The following is a 15744-nucleotide window of genomic DNA, read 5'->3' on the forward strand; positions in this document are numbered from 1 at the left end:
GACCTGAAGGGTTTTCATGCTCGACTTATATTAAAGTCAATGAGGTCCACCGCGAACTCGCAGTTGGCGAACATTTGATCGTGAGCGCGTGTTCGCGAATCGTTCTGGCCGATGTTCGTCCATCAATATTGGCAAGGCCAAAAAAACAGGAGTGCGTCCAAAACAGAGATGACACCTGATATAAATATTTGCATGTCTTCTGTGTTTTGGACCCACTCCTGTTTTTGGTTTCCAAATCATGATCAAATGCAGATGCTAAATACTGTCCGCGTGCTAGAGGCCTTATGCTCAATTTTGGTCATTTGCCTCTGAAATCTGTTTTATTCAGATGGAAAAGAAGTCCTGCATGCAGGACTTTAATGGTCTCTATCACACAGTCAGTATTTGGTAGATTTTTGCATCAGTATTTGATCAGTACTGGTAAGGCACAAACAGGAGTGGGTCCAAAACAGAGGTAACATGAGACGGAAATATTTGCATGTCTTCTGAGTTTTAGACCCACTATCATGATCAAATCCTGATGCAAAATACTGGCCGTGTTATAGAGGCGCTAATGGATGCTCCAAAGACAGGATCTGTTGTGTTTTTAATTTTTCGTTTTTTTTGACAGATCAGTAGAATTATTTAAAAAAACTGTGATGTCAACAGGGCCAAACAGGAACATTAGTGGCCCCATGACAGAAGGGCGAGAGTGGCAGCAGCATGAGGAGTCAACATAGTGGCCCAGTCACATCATGTGGAGGGTGGCAACAGCATGAGGAGTCAACATAGTGGCCTAGTCACAGACTGAGGAGGGTGGCAATAGCATAAGGGGTCAACCCAGTGGCCCAGTTACAGAGTAGTGAAGGTGGCAACAGCATGATCAGTCAACATACTGTCCCAGTTAGAGTGGGGAAGGTTGCAACAGCACGAGGAGTCAACATAGTGGCCCCATGACAGAGTGGTGAGGGTGGCAACAGCATGAGGAGTAAACATTGTGGCCCAGTTAGAGAGTGGGGAGGGTGGCAACAGCATGATGAGTCCCCATAGTGGCCCTGTCAGAGAGTTGTGAGGGTGGCAACAGCATGAGAAGTCAACATAGTAGCCCAGTCACAGAGTAGAGAGGTGGGGGCTAATAGTAGTGGCAGTAACGGCACAAGATAGTGGCAGTAGGAGAAGATGGCAGTAGAAGCAGCAAGTGTGTGGCATCAGGCGGTTGGCAGCATCAGAATAGTGGCTGAAGAAAGTGGCCAATAGTGACGAAGTATCGCGCCATTTTTCACAATGTTTTTGTGTGGCACCCAGAATGATCTAGTCTGATGCATCAGGCACTGGCGTGTGGAAATCCTGGCTGATCCACGCTTGATTCATCTTTACAAAGTTTAGTCTCTTAAGATTTTGTGTTGAAAGGTGAATTCTCTATGGGGTAACTAAAAACCCACTCTGATGCCACACTACTGGCTGGGCAGGAAAGCTTGTCCATGGCAAACTCGGCCAGTTGTGGCCACAAATCAAGTTTGGCTGCCCAGTAATTCAGGTAATCTGGGGTGGCAGGGTGCATTCCAAGTATGCCACCACCTACTGGTTCAGGTACTGCTCCATGTCCTGTTGGTGCTGGAGTCAGAGCTTGAAAATATGACTCTTCTCTGGTCACAAAAGTAAGAAAAGACTCTTTTATGTTAATTTGCATAAAAGGTGGGAAGTACAAAAATGCATAATTCCTTTTGAATTAGTCTGCAAATTAAAAGTGTAATTTATGTGTTTAGGGAAACACAATGAACATTTTGAAACGCTCAGTGAGGGTAGCATAGTAGAGGTGACAGGTTCCCTTTAAAGGAGTTGTGTCACTTCAACAAGTGGCATTTATTATGTAGAGAAAGTTAATACAAGCCACTTTTTCATGTATTGTTATTATCAATATTGCTTCCTTTGCTGGCTGAATTAATTTCCCCATCACATTATACACTGCTCGTTTCCATAGTTACAACCAACCTGCAATCCATCAGTGGTGCTCATGCTTGAACACTATAGGAAAAAATGCCGACCTGTCTGGTGACTGGGACTGTGGGAGCTCACATAGGTTGGTGCTTTTTTTTATAAGGTGCAAGCACATCCACGGTGATGGATAGCAGGGTGGTCATAACCATGGAAATGAGCAGTGTATAATGTTGAATCCAGCCAGCAAATAAAGTGGATAATAACAATACATTAGTAAGTGTCTTGTATTAACTTTCTCTACATAATAAATACTGTTTGCTGAACTGACAAAACCCTTTAAGTTGCTGCTGATGGAGCTGGTGCTGCTGCTGCTCCTGCCCCCACCCCTCTCCAGTAGTCATGGCAGTGGACCATGAGTGCAGAGGACCCCTTGGTCAGACTTTCGTGAGAATTGGCGATGGCGCACATAGGCAGCGACAAACTGACTACATAGGATGTCTCGATAGTAGTTGAATTTATCCTCCCTCTCAGCAGGTGGAAAAAAGGCCTCCATTTTTGAGCTGTAGTGAGCGTGTAAGGGTCTATTCACACGTCCGTTGTTTGTTTCCTGATCTGTTCTGTTTTTTGCTGAACAGATCTGGACCAGATCTGGACCCATTCATTTTCAATGGGTCCTGAAAAAAAACGGACAGCTCAATGTCAGATTTTTTTTCAGGACCCATTGAAAATGAATGGGTCCAGATCTGGTCCAGATCTGTTCAGCAAAAAACGGAACAGATCAGGAAAGAAACAACGGACGTGTGAATGGACCCTAACATGGTGGAGAGCCAGTAGCCATCCCTCTGCCGAATGGTGATAGTACGGCTCAATATGCAGGGACTCAACATACATCTGGACATTTGTGCAAGAGACTCTAAGGGACTCCCTGCCTCCATCTCCACTGCATACTGTCACAATGTGTTGGGGTCATCTGCCTGGTCTTCCTAAAGGCCCTCCAGCTCCCACTGCTCCTCTACTGTCACTTATGCAAATAAACCACCCATATCTGTATACATTGCTTGTGGGTGAATGTCCTCCTCCGACAGTTCAGCCCCCACAGGACTCAGGTGGCCATGAGATGTAGGCACCATGTATCCTGTCCCCTGGCTAGCCAGATTTATCAGCATCTGCTCCAGGATGTGATAAAGTTGAACAACATAATTCATCCCGTAGTCCTGGTGACTGGCAAATAGAGTGGCCTCCTGAAAGGGCCTGAGCAAGCTGGTGTCACACATGAGCTGCCACTGGTTAACATAGAAGTACATCGACGTACTCCTGTCCGCCTGCATATAACACAAGGTGTAAAACCAAATATGTGAAAAAAAATATTTAGATCACTATTTCACCCCAATTACAGAATTACACAGTTATATAATTATATATGTGTAAAACAATGTGGACACCATAATAGCAGAAGCATTAGACCGCTTTTTAACCCCAATTAGTGCAGCAATGTGCAATAGAATGGCTTATTGATTAGTCAAACAGGACACTTTTCTATTGGCCCCTGCAGTCTCCCTGGTGGGGATAAAGTCTCCCTACACTATCTCTGTGTTGTTCCTGAACTGTTACAAACTAAAAAAATTAAAATAAAGTGTTTCCTAATCACTGTCACTAGCACCTGTCCCTGCACAGTAAAATGGCAAAGACTGGGCAGGATGAGGCTTTTTAGAGGACTGTGACATCACTGGGGCTTGCTATATGCTAACATTGGCTGCATTGCATTATAAGAGACCCCTCATTCCTGGGCTTCGTTTACTTTGTAACATGCGCAGCAGGCATTTTGGGAAGATCGGATTAGTTACCACGAAGCGCCAGGAAATTCAGATTCGTGACGAATCAAATGTTTCCTGAAATTTGGATCAAATTCCACTTCGACAACTTAGATTCACTAATTGTGAGCCAAAACCAGGTGTGGCTCTAAACACAGAACAGGTACAGATCTTACCTTATTCCTTTTGGTCAGTGATTTCCATCAATGATTGTGAGCCAAAATCAGGAGTGTAGTCTACACAGACATAAGGTAAAAGGGAAAGATCTGTACCTGTTCTGTGTTTAAAGCCACACATGGTTTTGGCTCAGAATCACTGACCAAAACATTTACGTGTGAATGAGGCTTTAAATTGGCAGTTTGCCTATGAGACACAGCCAAGGGGCTGGGCTTTATAGGACTCTGTAGCTGGCAGGCCCTAAGGTCTGGGGCTGCCACAGCAACCATCTGCCCCTGTCATCGCAGTGTAGGGGGCCGATGAAGAGATAGAGAGGGCCCCCTCCCTTGGTGAAACGCCTATCTGTTGCGGTCAGCATTGGTCATGGCATATAAGGGAAATTATCTGCCGGCATCAGTGTTTTCACCGATGCTGACGACTACAGCAGGGTTCCAGCTGTCAGCAACAGCCAGGCCCCTCCAGCTGATTGAGCAAGTGGTGTTTCTGTGCCCACCCGATCAGCATGCCGTACATATACAGAGCTGGATAAGGCAAGGCACTTCCAGCAGCACCATACTAGTAACATGAAGATATTAAGGTCATTTAACATATAAAGGCAATTTTTTAGTTCTGGCCTCCAAAGTTTCAGTTTACATGGTGTTTTTGGTTACTATAATTCATTTATGAAGATAAAACGTTGTGGTTTTTCTGAACCATTTTTAACGGCGCTGAAAACAGGAGGCAAGTTCTCATGTAATAATGTAAAAAAGGAAAATAGCTATTTATTCTTTTGTCAACGCGTTTCAAGGGCGCACAGCCCTCTTCATCAGGACAATAAAAGCATATGTTGAGTCATATTAAAACATCGTCTTTTAAAAAGTATTTTGACGCGCAGGCCAGTGGTTTGCTGGGCGGGGAATTGGTGCGCATGACGTTACTCGTGACGTCAGGTGGAGAACGCCCACAGTTGCCTGACTGTCACTGGGGATTTGGAGATCGCTGCTGTATAATAGCTGATTATTATCTATATGGTATGCGTGACTTTAGAGTGGTGTTTATATGTGCTGGCCGTCTTTTCATGTTAGGGTGTTGTGCGGCATATTCCGATTTCACGATCTGATAATGTGTGTATATTAAGCTGCTGACAGCACTGTAAAGTAGGGGGGTCAATCCTGGGTAGCGCTCTAAATACCTGCAAGTGGCGCACTATGGTAGCGCTATGATTTACTGTGAATGACAGCACTGTAAAGTAGGGGGGTCAATCCTGGGTAGCGCTCTAAATACCTGCAAGTGGCGCACTATGGTAGCGCTATGATTTACTGTGAATGACAGCATGGTAAGGTAGGGGGGTCCGTCCTGGGTTGCGCTCTAGAGTACTGCAGGTGGTGGACTATGTTTGCGCTATGTTTTACTGTAAGTAGCGGACTGTGGTCTGCTGCTGAGTCTCAAGGTGATTGATGTTCTTATAGGTGTGCAGATCTGGCACTAAAGGGCAGCGGGGGAGGTGCATCGCAGGTCGCAGCATTTTTTGTGGACACAGCAGTGTCCCGGTGTTTATTTTCTTGTGGAGGATAGAAGGTATATCCTTTGGGATTGTTTTGAAAAGGATTGATCGAGTAGAACAGGGGTGCGGTCAGTTTTGAAGTTAAATAAAAAACATCAAAACTGACCCATAATGCATCTCCCCCCCCCCCTCTCTTTTCGGTAAGTGCCAGACCGGCGCACCAAAGCGAACATTACCCATCTCTGGATATGTCTACAGGCTGCAACCGACGACCTGCAGTTTACAAATCCACTGCCGGCCGTGAAAAACCAGAATACTGGGAACAAACATCACTCTCTCCCACTAGAATACCCATTAGAATATGACTATACAAAACATGATAGGAGACATACCGTCGCTATACCATAGGACAGAACCATGGGACTAAAGACGCAACCCCTAAACAGAAATAACCACCGCACTCCTGTTCTACCCGATCAATCCTTTTCAAAACAATCCCAAAGGATATACCTTCAATCCTCCACAAGAAAATAAACACCGGGACACTGCTGTGTCCACAAAAAATGCTGCGACCTGCGATGTGCCTCCCCGCTGCCCTTTAGTGCCAGATCTGCACACCTATAGGAACATTAATCACCTTGTGTGGCGAAACCAACCTCGCCACTGGGTTTTGGAGGGGCCTGGATACCAGCCTCTTGCCTTAGGATTATGGCCCATACTAACTTTAAAGGAGAAGACAGACCAGCCGCACAGCTTAAATCTGTCTTTGGAATTGTATTTTACGTTATGTGAGGGTACCCAGATAGCTAATTTTATTGTATTTGTGTAGTCTGAGTGCCATTCACCTAATAATATGCACTCAGACTTGAGCTATCTGGGGATATGTTAAATGTCAGTGTTTACTGTAAGGGTTGTGACATTGTGTGTTTAAATGGTGATTTCTGTCCTGTTGTCCCCAAATGTGTATTGGCGATTTCCCTTTGTCCTGAGAGATAATTGAATTACTCCTCGGGTGTCTCAAGGGCAGAGAGGAGGAAACCATGATGCATTGTGGGGATGTATTGTGTCTGTGTATCCTGAATTGCTGCATATCTGTCCTGTGTCACAGCCTTCCTTCTGGTCCCCTAGGGGCGTGTCCACCAGATGGGGACCTGCATAAATACGTGTGGGTAGCCCTCAATAAAGAGTTCCTGTTTTATCCTTCATCATGTTGAGGCTGGTGTTTGGGTAACTGATCAACACTGGGGGATTGCTATACGCTGAGGATTTGCTATACTCCCCTGGCATAACTACTAGCTCTTGTAAGAGCTGTTCCTGCTCTCTGGATTTAGGAGAGGTTCCCACTGGAAGCTGAAGCCTAGTCTTGGGTCCAGAGTGAGTGGAGGACGGTGAGACCCCAACCAAGCTGCGGCGGTTCGTGGGGTCTGCAGTGTGTACAGTGTCAAGTGGAGTGCTTGGAGTCCTCGGAAAGCACTAGGAGCATCTATCTAGGAGCATCTATCGACGGAGGTACTGGTCGGGGTGCCAGGAGATCCGTTACACCTTGAGACTCAGCAGCAGACCACAGTCCGCTACTTACAGTAAAACATAGCGCCAACAAGGGCTGCACGATATGGGAATTTTGTGCGATTGCGATTAGGGCCCTAAAAATTGCGCTAACGGTATGCGATGCAATATTTTAAGGGAATTGTGCTAGAGGTCTATTTGCTTGGATTTTCAAGGCAAAAGCACACACAAATTACTGATAATGCAGAAATGCTTAACTCAAGAACTGAAATGCACAGTGTTTTTCAAAATAAAACATATTTTACTAAATTAAATAACATTTGCATTACTGCAAAAGTACAAAATACAAAACTTGCCATTTTCTTAATAGCACTGCACAGAACAGATAAATAAAATAGAATAAATAAAAGAACATTTGTTTATTAAATTAACGACTTGCCTCCAGCCCCTCCTCCCTCCCCATACTGTAACTGATGTATTGCCGGCCACGCTGTGCAGCATAGCGGCCAGCGATACATCCGTGTCAACCACGTAAAAAGCCAACCATCGCTTTATAAGGCGCACTGCCATTTTCAACTTTTTTTGGGGGGGGGGGGGGGGGGGGTTTGTCTTATTAACCGAAAAATATGGTAATATAATTGCAGCATTTTTGGGTCGGCCAATTGGCGATTGCGATATGGCGATTAATTGCGATTGCTTTGGCGATATATTGTGCAGGCCTAGCGCCAACATAGACCACCACCTGCAGTACTCTAGAGCGCAACCCAGGACGGACCCCCCTACCTTACCATGCTGTCATTCACAGTAAATCATAGCGCTACCATAGTCCGCCACTTGCAGGTATTTAGAGCGCTACCCAGGATTGACCCCCCCTACTTTACAGGGCTGTCAGCAGCTCAATATACACCCAGCATCAGATCGTGAAATCGGAATATGCCGCACAACACCCTAACATGAAAAGACGGCCAGCACATATAAACACCACTCTAAAGTCACGCATACCATATAGATAATAATCAGCTATTATACAGCAGCGCTCTCCAAATCCCCAGTGACAGTCAGGCAACTGTGGGCGTTCTCCACTTGACGTCACGAGTAACGTCATGCGCACCAGCTCCCCGCCCAGCAAACCACTGGCCTGGGCGCCAAAATACTTTTTAAAAGACAATGTTTTATTATGACTCAACATATGCATTTATTGTCTTGATGAAGAGGGCTGTGCGCCCTTGAAACGCGTTGACAAAAGAATAAATAGCTACTTTCCTTTTTTTTTACAATATTACATGAGAACTTGCCTCCTGTTTTCAGCGCCGTTAAAAAAGGTTCAGAAAAACCACGACTTTTTATCTTCAATACTTATTTCTCTTGCCACACCTGGGGCAGAGAAAAAGTAACCTTGGCAGCAGTACAGGACCCCGCACGCTAGACGGGAGAATACCAGCACAAGCAGTATACAGTTGTTGTGGCTCCACACAACAACATAAGTATATATAGTGCAATAAGACTAAAAATACAGCCACACATACGAGGCGCGGCCTCCTGTCTCCTTCTCTCCCCTTTCTCTTATATAATTCATTTATACCACATGCAATAACATACACTGCTGCATGTTACTAGGCTGTAAAATAAGGCTACTTTCATACTTGCGTTTGATCGGATCCGTTCTGAACGGATCCGATCATATTAATGCAGACGGAGGCTCCGTTCAGTACGGATCCGTCTGCATTAATAACTTAGAAAAATTTCTAAGTGCGAAAGTAGCCTGAGCGGATCCGTTCAGACTTTCAATGTAAAGTCAATGGGGGACGGATCCGCTTGAAGATTGAGCCATATGGTGTCATCTTCAAGCGGATCCGTTCCCATTGACTTACATTGTAAGTCTGGACGGATCTGCACGCCTCCGCACGGCCAGGCGGACAGCTGAACGCTGCAAGCAGCGTTCAGCTGTCCGCCTGGCCGTGCGGAGGCGAGCGGAGCGGAGGCTGAACGCCGCCAGACTGATGCAGTCTGAGCGGATCCGCATCCATTCAGACTGCATCAGGGCTGGAAGGAAGCGTTCTGCTCCGCTCGTGAGCTCCTTCAAACGGAGCTCACGAGCGGACAGCAGAACGCTAGTGTGAAAGTAGCCTAAGTTGCCGCAAAGACTTCATACTCCTTGTGTACAATGCATGCCCTTATCACATAATACTGGTAACACTGACAGCTCTCTGCCATACTTGAGCTGCTTCACACTGCATTTGGGCAAGAGGGTGGTGTAGAAGAAATAAAGCACAGAAACTAAGTATTATGAGTAGGGTACAATAGGTAGACAGAAACAGCAGAAAGCCAGCTTTGGCAAATAGGGGAATCAGTTATATGGTTTATATGGCAAATAGAGGAGATTTATCAGGGAAAAGATTGTACTTCTCTAGACTGAAAATAGCAACAATCAATGATTTACACTCTGCATGAAAATTCTGCCAAAATATACAAAATTACTTTCTTACCTAATAGTTTTTCTTCAAGCATATTTAGTTGATCTGCATGAAGCCCCCTTTTAGTTACAGAGGAAAACTGCCAGCTTAGCACTTCAGACAACTGGGTCCATCTCGCAGCTGGTGGGTTTAGGAAAAAGGATAGATTCTGAAAAGGAAGGAGGGCATATGATGAAAGAATACATAAAAATGTGGGTATACAAACTTGCAAAGGAGACTGAAATTGAAGTTTATATTTATGAAAAAAGATCTACAGTCGTGGCCAAAAGTTTTGAGAATAAAACAAATATTAGTTTTCACAAAGTTTGCTGCAAAACTGCTTTTAGATCTTTGTTTCAGTTGTTTCTGTGATGTAGTGAAATATAATTACACGCACTTCATACGTTTCAAAGGCTTTTATCGACAATGATATGACATTTATGCAAAGAGTCAGTATTTGCAGTGTTGGCCCTTCTTTTTCAGGACCTCTGCAATTCGACTGGGCATGCTCTCAATCAACTTCTGGGCCAATTCCTGACTGATAGCGACCCATTCTTTCATAATCACTTCTTGGAGTTTTTCAGAATTAGTGGGTTTTTGTTTGTCACCCGCCTCTTGAGGATTGACCATAAGTTCTCAATGGGATTAAGATCTGGGGAGTTTCTAGGCCATGGACCCAAAATGTCAACGTTTTGGTCCCCGAGCCACTTAGTTATCACTTTTGCCTTATGGCACGGTGCTCCATCAAGCTGGAAAATGCATTGTTCTTCACCAAACTGTTGTTGGATTGTTGGAAGAAGTTGCTGTTGGAGGGTGTTTTGGTACCATTCTTTATTCATGGCTGTGTATTTGGGCAAAATTGTGAGTGAGCCCACTCCCTTGGATGAGAAGCAATCTCACACATGAATGGTCTCAGGATGCTTTACTGTTGGGCATGACACAGGACTGATGGTAGCGCTCACCTTTTCTTCTCCAGACAAGCCTTATTCCTGATGCCCCAAACATTCGGAAAGAGGCTTCATCAGAGAATATGACTTTGCCCCAGTCCTCAGCAGTCCATTCACTATATTTTCTGCAAAAGATCAATCTGTCCCTGGTGTTTTTTTTGGGGAGAAGTGGCTTCTTTGCTGCCCTTCTTGACACCAGGCGATCGTCCAAAAGTCTTCGCCTCACTGTGCGTGCAGATGCGCTCACACCTGCCTGCTGCTATTTCTGAGCAAGCTCTGCACTGGTGGCACTCCGATCCCGCAGCTGAATCCTCTTTAGGAGACGATCCTGGCGCTTGCTGGACTTTCTTGGACGCCCTGAAGCCTTCTTAACAAGAATTGAACCTCTTTCCTTGAAGTTCTTCATGATCCTATGAATTGTTGATTGAGGTGCAATCTTAGTAGCCACCATATCCTTGCCTGTGAAGCCATTTTTATGCAACGCAATGATGGCTGCACACGTTTCTTTGCAGGTCACCATGGTTAACAAAAGAACAATGATTTCAAGCATCACCCTCCTTTTTACAGGTCAAGTCTGCCATTTTAACCCAATCAGCCTGACATAATGATCTCCAGCCTTGTGCTCGTCAACATTCTTAACAAGACGATTACTGAAATGAGCCTCAGCAGGTCCTTTAATGACAGCAATGAAATGCAGTGGAAAGTATTTTTTTGGGATTAACCACTTCAGCCCCGCTAGGTGAAACCCCCTTCATGACCAGGCCACTTTTTACACTTCGGCACTACACTACTTTCACCGTTTATCGCTCGGTCATGCAACTTACCACCCAAATGAATTTTACCTCCTTTTCTTCTCACTAATGGAGCTTTCATTTGGTGGTATTTTATTGCTGCTGACATTTTTACTTTTTTTGTTATTAATCAAAATGTAATGATTTTTTTGCAAAAAAATGACATTTTTCACTTTCAGCTGTAAAGTTTTGCAAAAAAAAACGACATCCATATATAAATTTTTCACCAAATTTATTGTTCTACATGTTTTTGATAAAAAAAATATGTTTGGGCAAAAAAAAATGGTTTGGGTAAAAGTTATAGCGTTTACAAACTATGGTACAAAAATGTGAATTTCCGCTTTTTGAAACAGCTCTGATTTTCTGAGCACCTGTCATGTTTCCTGAGGTTCTACAATGCCCAAACAGTAGAAAAACCCCACAAATGACCCCATTTCGGAAAGTAGACACCCTAAGGTATTCGCTGATGGGCATACTGAGTTCATAGAACTTTTTATTTTTTGTCACAAGTTAGCGGAAAATGATGATGATTTTTTTCTTTTTTTCTTACAAAGTCTCATATTCCACTAACTTGCGACAAAAAATAAAAAATTCTAGGAACTCACCATGCCCCTCACAGAATACCTTGGGGTGTCTTCTTTCCAAAATGGGGTCACTTGTGGGGTAGTTATACTGCCCTGGCAATTTAGGGGTCCAAATGTGTGAGAAGAACTTTGCAATCAAAATGTGTAAAAAATGACCGGTGAAATCCGAAAGGTGCACTTTGGAATATGTGCCCCTTTGCCCACCTTGGCAGCAAAAAAGTGTCACACATCTGGTATCGTCGTACTCAGGAGAAGTTGGGGAATGTGTTTTGGGGTGTCATTTTACATATACCTATGCTGGGTGAGAGAAATATCTTGGCAAAAGACAACTTTTCCCATTTTTTTATACAAAGTTGGCATTTGACCAAGATATTTTTCTCACCCAGCATGGCTCGGCTAACTTAGGACAAAAATTTCAATCTTTCATGGACTCAATATGCCCCTCAGCAAATACCTTGGGGTGTCTTCTTTCCAAAATGGGGTCAGTTGTGGGGTGTTTGTACTGCCCTGGCATTTGAGGGTCTCCGCAATCATTACATGTATGGCCAGCATTAGGAGTTTCTGCTATTCTCCTTATATTGAGCATACAGGTAATTTTTTTTTCCGTTCAGCCTCTGGGCTGAAAGAAAAAAATGAACGGCACAGATTTCTTAATTCGCATCGATCAATGTGGATGAAAAAATCTCTGCCCAAAAAAAAAAATGGAGGGGAAAGGCGTCTGCCAGGACATAGGAGCTCCGCCCTACATCCATACCCACTTAGCTCGTATGCCCTGGCAAACCAGATTTCTCCATTCGCATCAATCGATGTGGATGAATAAATCATCGCCAGGATTTTTTTTATTTTTTTTAATATATATATACAAAGTGTTTGCAAAAGCATAGGAACGCCGCCTCCTCCTCAGCTCGTATGCCTCGGCAAACGTATCTGTCACTGCAGAGGAGAAAATCCCGTCTTGCAGCGCCGCATACACCGACTTGCGTGTAATCTGACAGCAGCGCAATGCTTCTGTCAGAATGCACATCGGTGCTGCAGCTAGTAGATCGGTTGGTCCACCTGGAAGGTAAAAAGACAAAAAAAAAAAAAAGAAAAAACCAGGCCGCAACGCAATAATTTTATTAACTTTGCAACAGAACATGTAACTTTAACTTTTTGAACTGAACATTAACGTGTTTGCTTACTGGTGTGTTTTTTTTGTTTTTTTACCTTTATAGAACAAACCTCTCCTTCCCCATGGGTCATTGTGCAAAGCGCAAATCGCCCAAAGATGTGGCGAAGTGCGTTATGCACTTTGTCCCATGTGAAAGGAGACGTTTGCAGCAGCAGTGAGTGAATGGGCCCTAATAGCCCTGTGTGCCTATCCTGGTGAGATGATCCCTATGCTAATAGTGTACCTGTGAGTGGTACTTCCGGAAACACTCTCCAAAGCATAGGGCAGGAGAGTCAGGACAGAAATAGCGGGTGTCACGCCTTATTCCACTCCTGCTACAGACACGACATCTTTTTCGGGGTGACGATTGGGTTGAGGTACCAGGAACGACATTGGGGAAATGTCGCTCGTGTAGACGGCTAACTACACTGGTGGATGGGGCCACGGAACCTCCTGGGTACAGGAGGTTCTCGATGATCTCTTCCTGAAATTTGAGGAAGGATCCAGTTCTCCCAGCCTTACTGTAGAGAACAAAACTATTGTACAGAGCCAATTGAATTAAATATACAGACACCTTCTTATACCAGCGTCTGGTTCTGCGGGAAACTAAATACGGAGACAACATCTGGTCATTGAAGTCCACCCCTCCCATGTGGAGGTTATAGTCATGGACTGAGAGGGGCTTTTCAATGACACGGGTTGCTCGCTCAATTTGTATTGTCGTGTCTGCGTGAATGGAGGAGAGCATGTAAACGTCACGCTTGTCTCTCCATTTCACCGCGAGCAGTTCTTCGTTACACAGTGCGGCCCTCTGCCCCCTTGCAAGACGGGTGCTAACGAGCCGTTGGGGGAAGCCCGCGCGACTACTTCGCGCGGTACCACAGGCGCCAATCCGTTCTAGAAACAAATGCCTAAAGAGGGCCACACTTGTGTAAAAATTATCCACATAAAGATGGTACCCCTTGCCGAATAAGGGTGACACCAAGTCCCAAACTGTCTTCCCACTGCTCCCCAGGTAGTCGGGGCAACCGACCGGCTCCAGGGTCTGATCTTTTCCCTCATAGACACGAAATTTGTGGGTATAGCCTGTGGCCCTTTCACAGAGCTTATACAATTTGACCCCATACCGGGGGCGCACTTGCTTGGGATGTATTGTTTGAAGCCAAGGCGCCCGGTAAAATGTATTAGGGACTCGTCTATGCAGATGTTTTGCTCTGGGGTATAAATATCTGCAAATTTCAGGTTGAAATGGTCTATGAGGGGTCGAATTTTGTGGAGCCGGTCAAAAGCAGGGTGGCCCCTGGGACGGGAGGCGGTGTTGTCACTAAAGTGCAGGAAACGCAGGATGACCTCAAATCGTGTCCTGGACATAGCAGCAGAGAACATGGGCATGTGATGAATCGGGTTCGTGGACCAATATGACCGCAATTCATGCTTTTTTGTCAGGCCCATGTTGAGGAGGAGGCCCAGAAAAGTTTTAATTTCGGAAACTTGGACTGGTTTCCACCGGAAAGGCTGGGCATAATAGCTTCCCGGGTTAGCGGTTATAAATTGTGTGGCATACCAATTTGTTTCTGCCACAACTAAGTCTAAAAGCTCCGCAGTCAAGAACAGCTCAAAAAATCCCAGGGCCGAACCGATCTGAGCTGTCTCAACCCGAACTCCAGACTGGGCGGTGAAAGGGAAAACTACAGGTGCGGCTGAAGTTGGGGACTGCCAATCAGGGTTTGCCAGCACCTCTGGGATTCTAGGGGCTCTACGGGCACGTCTTTGCGGTGGCCGCGACGGGGTCACTACTGCTCGTGCCACCGTACCAGCTTCAACTGCCCTTCTGGTGCTCGCTACTTCAACAGGTTGTACGGCAGTGCTGGTACTAGGTCCAGGAAGGGCTGGGCTGCTGGTGTATGCCGCACCACGTAATCCGACAGCACCAGCCCCACTCTGCTGCTCTTGAAGCGGATCCTGCGCAACCTGCGGTCTAGCGACACGGGGCCGGGTACGCCTGGTTCTATCAGGGACCTCAGCCTCCTCGTCCGAACTTTGGGTCAGAGAGCCACTGCTCTCTACAGGTTCGTATTCTGACCCGCTGGATTCATCAGATGAGGGTTCCCACTCCTCATCCGACTGGGTCAGAAGCCTGTAGGCCTCTTCAGAAGAATACCCCCTGTTAGACATGTGGGCAACTAAATTTAGGGGTATTCCCTGAGACTACCCAAGAAAAAAAAAAGCAAGCCTGTCTTACAAAGGAGAGCCTAGCGAAGTACCGGAGGCCGCTGCGGTTGATAAAAAATATCAAAACTGATTTTTTTTATCGCCGCAGTGCGTGTAAATTGAATGTGCAGTGATAAAAAAAATAAAAATTTTTGTCACTGCGGTGGGGGAGCGATCAGGCCTGATCGGGCAAACACTGCGTTTTGGGTGGAGGGAGAACTAAAGTGACACTAGTACTATTATAGATCTGACCGTGATCAGTTTTGATCACTTCCAGATACTATAAAAGTACAAATGCTGATTAGCGATACGCTAGTCAGCGAATAACGGACTGCGGTGCGGTGGGCTGGGCGCTAACCGATCCCTAAACTACCTAACCAAGGGGCCTAAACTATACTGAAACCTAACGGTCAATACCAGTGAAAAAAAAAAGTGACAGTTTGCACCGATCACTTTTTTCTTTTCACTTGTGATTGACAGGGGCGATCAAAGGGGTGATCAAAGGATTAATTGGGGTGCAGGGGGGTGATCTGGGGCTAAAGTTTGATGTTTGGTGTACTCACTGTGAAGCCTGCTCCTCTGCTGGATCCAACCGACGAAAAGAACCAGCAGAGGAGCAGGCAGCCATATAACAGATCATATTTACAAATATGATCTGCTGTCTGGCACTTTGATTGGATTTTTAAAAAATCAGCAACCTGCCAGCCAATGATC

The 15744-nt window shown here is 45.3% G+C and overlaps 1 protein-coding gene across 2 annotated transcripts in view; it reads right to left on the reverse strand.

The window, feature by feature from the left end:
* The window catches only part of STAT1 (signal transducer and activator of transcription 1), a 1065817-nt gene that overhangs the window by 216497 nt on the left and 833576 nt on the right, over positions 1-15744 (reverse strand). For both annotated transcript variants that reach the window (XM_044304320.1, XM_044304319.1), the window contains one exon: positions 9381-9516. In XM_044304320.1, the coding sequence (XP_044160255.1) occupies positions 9381-9516 (136 nt within the window). The remainder of the gene's footprint in view (positions 1-9380; positions 9517-15744) is intronic.

The sequence above is a fragment of the Bufo gargarizans genome, chromosome 8 (genome assembly GCF_014858855.1).
Source record: "Bufo gargarizans isolate SCDJY-AF-19 chromosome 8, ASM1485885v1, whole genome shotgun sequence".
Classification (NCBI taxonomy): domain Eukaryota; kingdom Metazoa; phylum Chordata; class Amphibia; order Anura; family Bufonidae; genus Bufo; species Bufo gargarizans.